This window comes from Condylostylus longicornis, unplaced genomic scaffold (genome assembly GCF_029603195.1).
Source record: "Condylostylus longicornis isolate FDR11 unplaced genomic scaffold, ASM2960319v2 ptg000135l, whole genome shotgun sequence".
NCBI classification, from domain to species: domain Eukaryota; kingdom Metazoa; phylum Arthropoda; class Insecta; order Diptera; family Dolichopodidae; genus Condylostylus; species Condylostylus longicornis.
The window spans coordinates 5,263,238-5,277,351 of record NW_026578103.1 but is presented as its reverse complement, the minus strand read 5'-3'; the positions used below and the strand labels follow the sequence as shown (position 1 = coordinate 5,277,351).

Sequence of the window (14,114 nt, the reverse complement as noted above, 5' to 3'; positions counted from 1 at the left end):
TCTTATTTTATTTAACTTTATTTCTTTTAATTTTGTTTCTCATGAGATGTACATACTGATCAAAATAATTACTATTTTTGTTGCTTGTACTATTAATCTTATTATTTATAAATTTATATTAATAAATTTTAATAAATCTTTAAATTTTTCATAACTTTAAACACTTAAATTGAATGCAATTCTATTAGATACATACATGTAAATAGTATGTGTATATGCATAATATATTTTTTATTATTTTTAATGTGTATAATTATAAGAATTAAATGCTTTGAAAATAAATTAGCGCTTATAATTAATATAGCAGAAAAAAAAATTTTTTTTACAATTGTACTTTAAGTTAAAATCTCCTATACTAAGAAAATTTGTAAAAATAAAACTAATATTAAAGTATTCTAAATATGGACAAAGTTAATATAATATTAAATTATAATATAAAGCTATAAAATAAAAATAAAAATTTGCTGTTCAACAACAATAAATTGGTGATGCAAAAGGATATGAATTATTAATGGAAGATTGTTTAAAACAATTTTCTTTTTGCTGGAATATTAGAAATTTCTTTAAAAAGTTTGACAAAAATAACTTACAAATGCTACCAGGCATTTAACTAATAACTACAAAAGCGGCATTTTGTTTCCTAATGATAGTGTTTATTCCTTTAAATTATTAAACTATTTTCTTTGAGCTTAACAGAATTTAAAAAATTAAAATTACTTTTTGTTGATATAATACTGGCTTGGAAATAACTTCGCGTTATTTGTTAATAATTTATAATTAAATATAAATTTTGTAATAAATAAAATATAATTTTTTTTAAAAACATATTGAATAACTTTAAAATGATAAGGGAACTTTAGTTTGATTACAAAGAATACTTTTACTTTATCAAAAAAAAATTCAGAAAAAAATGTGTACTTACTTGATTGTGCAGGTCAATTTTTTTTTTTTTTTGAATGCTTTATGTACAAATATTTACTACGGTAGCTCATAAATAATTATGGAAAATAATTATTTCAAATATTATAATTTCCGACATTATTTATTCCCCCCTTAGTTGAATCTTTCATTCTCTGCGATTTCTTTTAGGTCTAGTTCCACTTTCTGCTAGATCAGAATTAGATGCGTTTTGATATGAATGCATTTTATCAGTGTTGCTATTATTATTCACAGTTGTAAATCCAGATTGTCCAGATTGGTTTGAAATATTGGTGGAACGAACTTTCTTTCCAGCTACCTGTGATTGAGCGGTTACTTGCAATGAAATTGCATGTGTGTTTAATTTTTCAGCAGTTAGTAGATCCTTCAATCCTTTCATTTTATAACTATATAAAGTTATTATTGGATGTTTTTGCTGAAAAATAAAACCGCTTTCATTATCGACTTTATTTTGTGACAATTCGGACTCAAATTCCCTGCTTTTTTTCATATCCGCTTGCACCGTGTTTTTTTTTTCAATTCGAGATTCTTCTTTTGAATTCCGCTTATTTTTAAATTGCTTTTGTTCAGCAAAAAGCTTTCCACCTCCTTGTAGTAAAAAATCTGGATTCAATATTTTTTCACCACATGCTGCGGTTATATCTTCTATAGTCGGAATATCTGTTTTTTTAGGCTGAAAAAAAATTTTATTAATTAAGTATTTTTTGATTTTATTAATTAAGTATATTTTGATTTGATTATTACTTCATCTTTTTTAAATTTATTTCCATCTAGTAATTGCGAAGTCGATGCGATTTCTTTACCCTTTTCAACTTCTGATCTTATATATTTTCTATTAGCTTCATTTGACTTTGTACTGACATTTTGAAAATATTCCTCTTCCTCCTTTGCACAATAAATTATTACCTGCGATCTAATTTCAAAATCAAATTTTGAAATAGTATTGACTAGTGGTTTAGCCCAACCTATGTGTAAAATTGGAGTTAAACTTCCTTCTTCCCACTGGCAAATTCCGTCGTAGAATCTTAGTAAATTTGCAAAACATTCCGAATCTCTGAGAATACTTCGTGCAGAGTGTCCAGAACTTTCTGTTTTCATTATATAAGGTATCATTTCATTCGCTATGTCTAAAAATTCCTTGTAAATCTCTTCATCATCTTTTGAATACGTGTACAATCGTATTACATCACTTGCATTAGCCCAAGAAGCAAAGGCCTGCCTATAATTCATCTGGCGATAGTAATAGTTTCCTTGGTATGTATACGGGTATACATGATGATTTTCATAATATTTTCTAGCTGACTTTATAGCTTCCTTGTAAATTTCTTCACAATTTGGACGTTTGTATGTTGCTGAAACTTCTTCCAATTCCCCTAAATTTCCAAGACTCATAGGATACTTTTCTAAATGTTTTAAGTCATATAAGAGCCACAAAAGGGCCTGTTGCAATTCTGCCAGTTCCAAGCAATCACTATTTGGTGTTAAAGCAATATTAATAGATGACACGATAGCGGCCACTTCCATGTATCGATCGCATATAACAGAATGTCCGTTCAAATAAAGCCATACGTGAGATTCTACTGCGGCACTTACATCCTGACCCCTTTTATCTTCATTTCCTTTGCCATGCCATGTTACTTCTATTGTTTCATATACTGCTGGTGTTCTAGTTCTATTTTTACCACTTCCACTTGATGTACCTGGGTTAAAAACTACCCATGCGTGATCCTCAGAAATAGCCAAATGCACATCTCTATACCCTAATATTTGCATACCAGCCACAACACCAAGGGCTACACCAAAGCAATCCAATTTGTGACTTGACAAATAACTGTATAAATTTTGCAAATGCGCTCTATCTTTTAAAGTACTTCGAATAAGGGAATAGTATATTATATCCGAGACCTTTTTAATTATAGCTTTACTTGCAAATCCTCCAGAAATAGCCCCAGAAGCATTATGACGAATTTTTGGTTTTTCAATAACACTCAGCTTGACTTGAAATTTTTTATACAAATCTTCAACAACTTCTAGTGTTAAAATAGGAAACGAATTTAAGCATGCATCAATTTCTTGACTATTCGAATAGTAATGTGCTCCTGCTGCTGGAGAACTACCTGATGTTAAGTTTATTTCAATATACCCGGTAATCACGGAAAGAAGAGTTAGATCCGGCTCTGAGTTTTTTTGAAGTTCATATTGAAATATTTTTACCACATCTGCTGTACTTTTAAGTGGAAAAAATGATTTTAGATATGGATCCATTAAGCCGCTTGCATTTTGAGGATTAGATTGTGAAGACGAGGAAACTGATGCAGACGTCGCCATTTCATTGTTTTTTAAGCAATATCTTTACGAATAACACTCATATATTTTTTTCTTATATTTTTGTAATTTGTATACAAAACAGTTTCTTTGCTCTACATAAATTTTATATTTTGATACTTGTAATTTTTCATTACGTCGCAAAACTGTTCTCTGGGATTATAAAATTTACTGAGCAAGCAACTATTTTGACTGTTGAGCTGATGTTCGCGTCGTTTTTACACATGATGGCAACACAATATTTAAAAACGAATATCACGCTCGCTTTATCTTTTTAATATTATTTAAAATGATTCGATGTTTTGTATCGTGGAGTTCAATTATTCAACTCTCTTTCTATAGAATTACAAAACAAAAATAATTGAAGACTCTAGTATCAAATTTTTTAAAAAATGATTAATAAGTTACCAGTTAGTTTATTTGCAACTAGTCTTTAAATTTTATAGTTATTTCATACTTATTTAAATATTAATTTTTATAGCTTTGTTAAATTTTTGAAACTTTTTTACAATTGTTATCTTTAATAATTTCAAATTTTGAATTAAATATTATGGAGCTAAAAAAAAGGATTATGTAATAAATTGCAAATAAGTTTGTTTAAAACTAATAAATTAAAAAAAAATTGTATTTTTGTGAATAGAATTTGAAAATTTAGTAAAAAAAAAAATTTCAAACATAATCAGGAAACTATTATTTTACTTTATAGTATAATAATCTTGTTATACTTTATAGTAGTTGAAATTAGAAAAACGCTCTATCCTAATCTAAACATTGCCTTTTTTATGATTAACTAAAATACATGTGTAAAGTTGTGAATTGGATTTTTATTATATTTTTGGCTAAACCATACACTGTATTTACATCATTCAATCGTCACATCTTACATTTTTCAACTTAAATGTAGAAATGATCGTTTGAGTGCTGAAAAACTATTGTTTTTATATAAAGGTTTCAGAACTCTGTTTTTTAGTAAATTATTGTGCTACATTGGTAATACTAACGTATCTATACACAAATGCTCAAACTCAAACAATTGTCTAATTTGTATAGGTTATGTATATATTTATGTTAGAAAATTATAATCGTTGGCGTAGTAAATAAAAAAATTTCAAAAGATTTTAAAGTCGAAATATTAAAATGGGTACAAAAAGAAAAAATATGGAGGACGAAATATCAAGGTGTGATATGCCCTTTTTAACTCTTTATATTATATTTTTAAGAAATGTTGATGAACTTTTTCTAGATTTGAAGCGGAAATTTCTAAGACTCAGAGTACAATGTTTGTTCCAAGTCAGTTAAGACCTGTGATAGGATCTAGCACATTTAACCAAGTTCAACAAAAGCTAAATCAACAACATCATAACTCCATATCAAATTCTCAATCAGTAAATTCAACAAATACAACAACAACAACTTCAAATAGCAAACATTCATCAATGGTTGTTCCACCACCTCCTATGCCCCCAGCATTTTTATCAACATTTGTCCCAAGTACAACATCTGGTTCTACCGAAACTACTTCTAAAGCTTATTCTACGGAACCCTCACCTATAGTCCTAGCTTCCGCACCCAAATTATATACTAGTAGAACAACTACTATGCACACAACTCATTCATCGGTGCCTGCAATCGATATTTCTACAATCCAATTTGATGTGACTCAAAAGTTAAAAAAATTAAAGGCTGAAAAATTAGGCCCTAATCCTATAGCTGAAGAAGCTATTAAAGCAGCAAAGGCTTCGTCAGCTTTACAATCGTTCCAAGTAAATGAGAGACGTAAAAAAGATAGGAAGACGGTACGAATAGCTGGTGGTCAAATTTGGGAAGATACTTCTTTAGCCGATTGGCCTGATGACGATTTTAGAATATTTTGTGGGGATCTAGGTAATGATGTAAATGACGAAGTTTTAACAAGAACGTTCAACAAGTATCCTTCCTTTCAAAGAGCCAGAGTTATTAGAGACAAAAGAACTGGAAAAAGTAAAGGTTTTGGATTTGTAAGCTTCCGCGAGCCTCAAGACTTTATAAAAGCTATGAAAGAAATGGATGGTACGTAGAATATTCGTGTAGAAAAAAAAATAGATAAAGATTTTAATACTAAATTTATAAGACTTTAAAATATGTACATATGTTAAATATAAAAAAAATTTTATATTTTGAATTTTAGGCCGATATGTTGGAAGTAGGCCAATCAAACTGAGAAAAAGTACGTGGAAGCAACGTAGTTTGGATATAGTTAGGAAGAAAGAGAAGGAGAAGCAGGTTTTGGTTCAAATGTTTCAAAAATAACATTCTGTTTTGAAATTTATAGTTTTATACGTATCTGTATATCAAGTCCTGTAACTGTATTGAAATAAAGTTTTAGAAGTTTTGAGAACAAAACACTGCGAGAAACAAAAAGCAATTGGACGGCTATTTGACTTTTGTAACTTTAATAAATTTAATTTTGTATATTAAATGATATTAAAGTCTTTAACAATATGTACATAATAATGTTTATCGTAATATAAAGAGTTTTAAAAAAGCAACTTTTATTTTATTAATTGTCGAGTGACATTGAAATCCTAACAAAAATTCAAATTATGCTCATTTTATTATAATGTAATATACAAATATAAATTGTCTTATAATATAAATATAAATTAATGCAAAATGTTTTTGGTTTACATGATTTTTCTTATGATTTAAGTATACATTTAAACGAAAATTTTAAATAGTGTTTTCAGTCACTTTATTAAAGATTACAAACATATGTACATCTTTGTATAGCAAGTTCAAGTATCATAAAAATATTTTGCCATAGGATATCTTATAGTGAAAGCTATTAATGTACACACAACTTGTAATCCTAAAAGCATCCTTGTTAAAATTTTTTCATGAACCGGTCCGAATACATGTAACACAAAGTTTATTAATGTGAAATTATTTGTAGTGATGGTTCCATCCTTGTTTTCTTGCCATTTTATTAGTTTAAAATAACGGAACAAAAAAACACATGTCCTACCTAAAACTCCTAAACCATTTTTAACAAAAATTGTTGAGCTTATGTCAAGTAAATCTGTCTCACTATTATATTTAGGTAACCGATGCCTTGGGCAAGGCACAAGATGAAACAATTGAGGTACTGAGTATAAGAAATTTGCAATTTGCGGTATAAAAAATAGAAGCAAAGTTTTACTAAAATGACCTAAAATTCCAACAACAGCGAAAGTCATTCCAGCAAAATAACAAAATGTATCGCCAACAAAAATTTCAGCTGGATATCTGAAAAAAAAATATTTTATATAAATAAAACAAATTTTGTAAATCAAATATTTTTAATTTCAATAAAATTATTAATATTTTTTTGTATTAAAAATAATATACATGTATGAATATTCAACTAAGTATGTATACTAGTATAAAATTACAACATCAAAATCATGCCAAAAATATTTCCAAACCTTGTTGGAAGCGTTTTTAAATGATTAATGCATATATTAAGATTTGAATATACAACTACTTTGTGCCTTTCCACAAGGTTTTGCAAGATGGGCAATCGGAAAAATGTGTTAAATGTTCCGCAACACAATTTCGATGAAATGAAGTCTCACAGTTCTCATTTCCACATTTAACTCCATAAAAAACAACAACTTTGCATTGCGGACAAGTCTGAATTTCATTAGGGAACTGTAGTTTTAGTACATTGCCGTATTCTACGATTGCCCGTGGTCCTAACCACACGCAGTCATTTTCGATTATAAAATAGCCTAAGTTTTTCCAGTTATCTAAAAGATTTTCGGCTTGAGCTTTAGGAATGTTTTTTTCTTTTACATCACAAACACTGTTGATTGCTAAAATAATTTTCAAGCAATGTTCTGGATGTTCTACAATTTTTCTTAGCAAAATTCTCAAATACATCAACTCAGCAGGGTTATATTGAAGTTGGAATTCATTTATTGAATCCTATTGCAATGTCAAAACAAATAATACAAAATTGTTGTTCGATTGAATTTCTTACACATTAACTTACTTGGACAGTATTAGCGAAAACTAGGAAATCTTCTTTTAAAAATTCATGTTTTATTACTTCAAGTTTCTGACCCATATTTGAGATTTTGTTATTTATTTCTTTAATATACTTTTTAAGGTTTTCTTTATTGATTTCGTTTTCCTGGTCTTGATTCCCTTCAATTGCTTTTTCTAAAATTTGCAAAGCGTTATTAATTTTCAAGCATCCATTATTTGCACAAGCTTGCAAGAGGATTCGATGTACATCTGAGTACATATTTGGTTTATTAGATTATGAACTCAAAAAAGTCAACTAAACAAACCAGATTAAGTAACTACCAGTAAGATGTATGTAAAACTGAGATTTACCATAGTTTACTAGATGGCTTCATATGTGTAGTCTATTAGATTTTTAAATTTGAATTTTGAACTAGTGTTGCCTATTTGGCCTAAATGGAGCTTTTAAGATTAATTAAACTAAACGGCTCTTTTCAAAGTCCATTTTTTTTAAATCTTAAGAAGAACTTGTACTTTTTTTTATAAAATTATAACAACCTTAAAATTAAGTCATGAAATTAAGTATTGCCCTGAAAATTCAAAAGATTCAATATTACTATTGGACATTTCCAGATTAGATTGCGTTCTAAGGCGTAAAATACCGAAACATGTTGCAAAAGTTTTGAAGTACACGTTATATTGTCATTCAAATCATGTATATTTATAGATAAACAATTCATTCCAAATTTTATGTGAACTCTAAAAATTCAATTGGTCACGAGATATGTAACACCAAGAAGGTAAGATTTGCGACTCCTTTATATATATTTGTGTTGAGAATCAAATTTATAGTCAGATTTGCCAATGGCTTTAGATTGGCCCAGTTTGTCCGCTACAAATTGCACGATTCATAGCTTGAAGTGAAATTCAAACGTTTTATAAGAAATATCAGAATGGTAGGTTGTTCCAAAAAAAAATGATATTTTAATTTCACTGATATGTTGTTAAAATTATTCTGTTTAATATTCTGTTTTTTTAAAATGATAATTGAGTTGTTTTAATATGAAAACTAATTAAGTTAAATTAAATTGGAATAACGACAAATGGGTTGTAAAGGTTAAACACCTTAAACTGTTATAGATGATAATATAAAAGCTGGTTCATTCTGAAGTATTTTTGGTGTAGGTATATATAAAATTTGAATAATAGAAAATCAAAAAGAAGTCATTATTGTTATACCGATACGTTATACCCAACTAAAAGTATGTATTTATTTTTTAAGTAGTATTTCTTGTTGTAAAAAATTATAAAAATAAATCCTCATTTCTTTTCTTTATTTCTGCTGTTTTCATTTTTGTATTTTTGTTTTGATGCTAATGCAGTAAACAACTATTAAAATAAATAAAATTGATGATATAATTAGTAATTAAATATAACTGTAATTCACAAATACGCATTATTAAAGTTTAAAAAAATTTTAGTACGTATATTTTTACATAAAACAAGACGGCGATACCTGGATAAAATTCAGTAAATTCTAATCTAATATTAACAACTTCACTAGAAATTTAAATAATAGTATTAATATTGGTAGCAATTCCTTCAAACTCAGAATAAATCGGGCTGAAATTTAACCTAATTCCAGCATATTCTTCTGCAGAGTTTCTGGCAGCACTGCTTTTAAAACCCACTCTGTTCCTTCATATAACATTTTAACAGACGTACTTGCATAGATAAAAACTAATTTGTCGCAATTTCATACAAATAAAATAAAAGAACCGGCATCAGACCTATTTATTAAAAAAAATATGTCTCGAGAGTCGACACTTAGACACTCTTTAAAATTACTTGATTAAAATGATTGAGTTATATTTTGACAACGTCAAAGTATATTTTGTTAAATTTAATACAATTTCTAAAAGTTAAATATTTGGCATAAAAAATAAAACATAGCTTATTACTTTTTTAAGTATAATTGAGTTAAAATTTAATTCTGTTTTGTGAAGGAACCTAATATGTTATGTTTTTATATAACTTTTCGTGGTCTATTAAGCCAACCCGTTTTTGAAATTTTAAATCTATTAATAACAAAATTGTAGAGTTTTTGATGCATAGTTAGTGAACTGTCGAACTGTACTAATAGAAAAAGTATGTAGTTTTTTAAAAAGTTAAAAAGTAAAAGCAAAAATAAAAGTTAAAGTTGTTGATGCAATAACTAGTCAATGCAAACTTTCCTTAAGGTTAAAAATTGTATTAGCTATCCTATACAAAATTTTGTGTTACCAAAATTTGTGTAAACACTTTTATTTACAGATTAAAAATGAAGAAACGCCAAAAACATGTGCCTTATTATCGTCAAATGTTGTTTTGAACACTCAGCTGTTTTGACTAAGAAGATTTTAGCCAGCAGACAGAATAACGATTAAATTTACTTGTGCAACAAGAATCAAAAAGTGAAGTCATTTACTCAAATACTCAAAGTTAAATTTAAAAATAATACATAAAATTTAACAATACTTTGAATATATTCATAATAATTTTTAATATGCATATTGGCCATAATTTCAAAAATGAACATCACAATTATTTCTGTTAAATATTTACGCATGTAACATCTATAATATTTTTGGGCGTGTTAATATTAAGAGAAAAAAGAAGCAAAATTTTCTTTTTTTAGAAATAAAAGATGTAAATTTTAAAAATGTACCTTCAAAGATTTCGTTCAACAGTTAAAATTCTGTTCTGGTGCTTATTTTTGCTGCAAATAATTCTTTTTGGAATTTATTGGTTTTATCAACAAGAGGATAGTGTAACCACTGAAAACTATGTAGTTATTAGTAGTAAAAACCGAAACAGAAATAAGCAAGATGATTTTGTGTATTTTATTACAAAAAATTTAAAAAATGATGAAGGTTTTAATGTGGAAAAAAACATATCAATAATTGATTTGGAATCTCATGCAAATTTTGAAGATGATTTTTATATTTTTACAGAGTCTGGTCGCAATTTAAATAAAAATGTAACTTGTTTTCGGCAGGGAACAATTATTGATTCGTAAGGCAAATTAAGCATTTTTGTGAAATATACAAATTTTATAAATAATTATATATTTTTCTTTTAAAGCGATGAAGACAATAATACAGCTCTTTATAAAAATATACAGGAATGTCGTTGCAAAGTAGAATGGCATGGGAAAGATTGTTCTCAACCGGAAATTATATGGCGTGCTTTAATGACTTCTAGAGTAAGAACTTTAAAAAGTAAAATCAAAATCAATGAAAAATTAAGAAACAAAATAATCTATATGATAACAGGGCATTTTATTAGCTTAGATATTTTGGAAATTCAATTATTAGAATTATCTAAATCAGTTGATTATTTTATACTTTGTCAAAAACCGTTTAAAACAAAAAATATATTAACAACACATAATTTTTACAATAAAGTATCGATAGAGAAGAAATTAAAATTAAAGGTATCTCCTGAGCTTTATAAAAGAATTTTAGTATGTGATGAGCAATCACCTAGTAATAACATTAGTTCTAAGGGGAAGTGCACACCCAAATTAGCTTACGAAGGATTCAAATCGAAATTATCAAATTTAGATAATTTAAAATTAAATGATATTTTTGTATTTAGTGAAGATGATGAAATTTTGAATTATAGAGCCATTAAATATTTTCAATATGGAAATGACCGTCCTTTCGGCGGAGTAACAAGATTTCGTTTAAAATATAATGTATATGGTTTTTTTTGGCAACATCCTCTTGGAACCAAAATCAGTAGTGCTTTATGTTCCATAAATGATTTAGAAAAAAATTTTAAAGGTGATCCTGAACGATTATTGAATACTAAAAAGCCATCACTTTTAATAGGTGACTTAAATCATATTGGTGGCTGGTATTGTAGATATTGTTATCAACCTAATGAAATTGTTGATAAATTAACAATAGAATCAGTAACAAAATCTGATGCGAAAATTTCATTAGTTCCTCAAAATTTAAAAACAAACGAAATACTTTTTCCAAAACAAATTAAAAACGGTCAAATTGATTCTAATTATATACAAAATTTAATTGCTAGTGGACTGTACATAGATGGTAAAGTAGGTTTAACGAAACAGCATAGATATAGTGATAAATATTATTCTCCAGATTACGTTGAAAATAATTCTTGGAAATTCAACAATCTGTTAGTAAATATGTTTGTTTCAATAAATGATGATTATGAATATAGAAAATGAATTAAGTATGCATGTATAAGTTTGAGTTAGTTAATAATAATAATAAAAATATTATGCATTAGGATAGTATAATATATTTTAAAAGCATAAGTTGCAAAAAATTTCAAATAATAATTTATAATGCGATTTCATATAATTTGTACAAGAAGCTGAAATTTTCAAATTTTGATACTTAAAAAAAACATTTAAAGCATTTTGAAACATTCCTTTTTCAAAATGCTTTGAAGTATTTCTTTTACATTTATACTTTTTCAAATTGCAAATTGAACACTTTAAAATATAATTCAATTATATAAAATAAGTAATTAAGTTTGAGGTAGTTTATAATAATATGTGCATATGTGCATATGTGTATATGTGTATATGTGCATATGTATGAGCAACTACTGTCCAACTCATGCGCATGTACATACATATATCTTTTGAAACATAATATTTTAGTTTTGGAATTTGGAACACATCAAAAACATGATATAATGCAATTAATTTAATTTTACTGTAACTCTTATGAAATATAATTTTGTGTTTTTGCTTTGTATGATAAAACATTATGTGAATAACAATGAAATAAATTAGAATATATTTAAATATACTTAAAAGACTGCTGTAAAAATTTTTGAAATTTTCAAAAATATTTACGATAAAGGATTTTATTGCCTACAGTGGCAAGAACTGAAGCATTAAAAATGCAAAGAAAGAATCTTATGTTTCTTTAGCAAGAAAACAATATTATTAGGTACTAAATGAATTTATGATTGAAGTTTGTAATTTATAAGCATAAAAAATTTGAATTATATATATTTATACTTTTTTGTTATTATATTTAAAATATTATTTTTAACATAAGTTAGTTTAATTTTATATTAACAATAAAAATATACGAAAATTAAAAGTTTTTTGTATTTTAAAAATCAATAATTCTTTCATTTAGATAAGTGAAGGTATTATTTCACATTTATTATTTAATACTATTTATTTCAGGTTTTAACTAATTTGATAGGCACTTTTCGTAAATACATTCATAGTAAATAGGCATTCATGATAGACCAATGGACCTATGAACCATGTTCACAGCTTAACAATTTTTTTCATAATATGTACATACATATACATACATACACGTTACTTGTATAAATAATGTGTAAAAATTAAATAAGAATACATATCGAATACATATTTTACTATAGCAGTTGTGTTTCTGGTTTAAAATTGGAACTAAAATTCTTTCAATTAGAGCAAAAATGAAAGCTATTAAAAAATTGATAAGAAATAGAAAACTTACTTGTTATAATTCCATAAAGCAAGAGATGTGGTTAGAAATGGTGTGATTAAATAAATGGAAAATAAATGTCCACTAATTTGATTGTTATTTAAAATTTCAATAATATTGAATATTAGTATTGAAATTGAAATAACTATGGACTGCCCAACTTCCAACCCGTTTATTCCAGCTAAAATATTGATAGCATTAGTACAAAATACTGCTAACATTCCCATATATATGTAATAGAGAACACCTAAAGAAAGTAGTTTTTAGTCTATTCTATTGCAGTAACTTGTTTATACAAAATTAATTTTACCTATATTTAATGAATGACCTATTAATGGCCTTATGAATTTTGGCATAATTATTGTCGTTGAATTGAAATTAACATAATATACCATCAATATAGGTAATGTTGCAATGGTTGGTAATAAAAGTTTATGTCTCCACCGTAAATTTAAGACATCGTCAGCAAATCCTAACAAAATCATGCAACATATTGACAACAATGCAGCTACTAATTCGACAAACTATTAAAAATAAGTTTTCGGATATTAAAAAGATGTTTTATTAGTTTTTAGATTTCTATAAAATATACTTCCGAATGAGGGAATTCGTTTGATTTGGTTGTTTGTTCTTTAAAACTGAATGGTATAGGAATGAATAAAAATAACCCAACAAGAAATATACAACCAGATATCACACCAAGAGATTCAGGTCTAAAAAAAATTTCAAACTTTAATTAGTTTTCAAAAATATATTGATTTTTCTTACATTTTATCTGAAGTTTTTTTACATAAATCTTTCCCATACAAGCTGGCTGATATAAACATTTCTTTAAATCGCGGTATCATTCGCAATGTCATTAAATATGTTCCAATTGATATGAAAATATTGACTATTAATGGAATGTGCAACATTTTAGAAGATCTTGTCGGGTTTTAATAGTTGAAACAACATTAAATTACACTTGTTAATTAGATTTACCTAGAGTTTTTTAAATGATATTATAAATTTTTGTTTCTATCTGCATAAGTATATAAGCGTATACATACATATTATATATACATACACACACACATATATATATATATATACATATATAATCAACATAATTGCCCGCTATGAGCAGAGCTTAAATTAGTGTTGCCGTGAAGAAATTAATTTTTTTGTTTAGGTATATGTATGAAATTGCCGTTGACAAATTTGTTGGTATGCATTTTTTAATTAACACTAAACATATACTACATAGCACCAGTTTCTACCACAGTTGCTCGAGTGAGTTGATGTTACGTTTCGAAACTAGATGTTAAACAAATTAAGAAAAAAAAAGACAAATATGTATAGCATAATATA

General features: G+C 26.7%; 5 protein-coding genes across 5 annotated transcripts; 2 read left to right on the top strand and 3 right to left on the bottom strand.

Annotated features, from left to right (window-relative positions):
• Window positions 1-218: 218 nt before the first annotated feature.
• Window positions 219-3,413, bottom strand: LOC129615096 (menin). Its single transcript, XM_055530162.1, has 2 exons — window positions 1,684-3,413; window positions 219-1,612 (listed from the first exon to the last, which is right to left on the bottom strand). The coding sequence occupies exons 1-2, from the start codon at window positions 3,265-3,267 to the stop codon at window positions 1,067-1,069; spliced, it is 2,130 nt and encodes a 709-aa protein (XP_055386137.1). The 5' UTR covers window positions 3,268-3,413; the 3' UTR covers window positions 219-1,066.
• Window positions 3,414-4,304: 891 nt separating this feature from the next.
• LOC129615285 (RNA-binding protein 42) lies at window positions 4,305-5,828 on the top strand. Its single transcript, XM_055530411.1, has 3 exons — window positions 4,305-4,442; window positions 4,508-5,313; window positions 5,432-5,828. The coding sequence occupies exons 1-3, from the start codon at window positions 4,402-4,404 to the stop codon at window positions 5,551-5,553; spliced, it is 969 nt and encodes a 322-aa protein (XP_055386386.1). The 5' UTR covers window positions 4,305-4,401; the 3' UTR covers window positions 5,554-5,828.
• Window positions 5,829-5,838: 10 nt separating this feature from the next.
• On the bottom strand, window positions 5,839-13,784 carry LOC129615284 (UDP-N-acetylglucosamine--dolichyl-phosphate N-acetylglucosaminephosphotransferase). Its single transcript, XM_055530410.1, has 5 exons — window positions 13,533-13,784; window positions 13,357-13,477; window positions 13,075-13,288; window positions 12,777-13,011; window positions 5,839-6,528 (listed from the first exon to the last, which is right to left on the bottom strand). The coding sequence occupies exons 1-5, from the start codon at window positions 13,676-13,678 to the stop codon at window positions 6,039-6,041; spliced, it is 1,206 nt and encodes a 401-aa protein (XP_055386385.1). The 5' UTR covers window positions 13,679-13,784; the 3' UTR covers window positions 5,839-6,038.
• LOC129615286 (non-structural maintenance of chromosomes element 1 homolog) lies at window positions 6,587-7,848 on the bottom strand. Its single transcript, XM_055530412.1, has 2 exons — window positions 7,277-7,848; window positions 6,587-7,209 (listed from the first exon to the last, which is right to left on the bottom strand). Exons 1-2 carry the CDS (start codon window positions 7,529-7,531, stop codon window positions 6,763-6,765), a joined length of 702 nt encoding a protein of 233 aa, XP_055386387.1. The 5' UTR covers window positions 7,532-7,848; the 3' UTR covers window positions 6,587-6,762.
• LOC129615282 (uncharacterized) lies at window positions 9,462-12,487 on the top strand. The gene is made up of 2 exons (XM_055530409.1): window positions 9,462-10,305; window positions 10,375-12,487. The coding sequence occupies exons 1-2, from the start codon at window positions 9,953-9,955 to the stop codon at window positions 11,492-11,494; spliced, it is 1,473 nt and encodes a 490-aa protein (XP_055386384.1). The 5' UTR covers window positions 9,462-9,952; the 3' UTR covers window positions 11,495-12,487.
• Window positions 13,785-14,114: the final 330 nt, after the last annotated feature.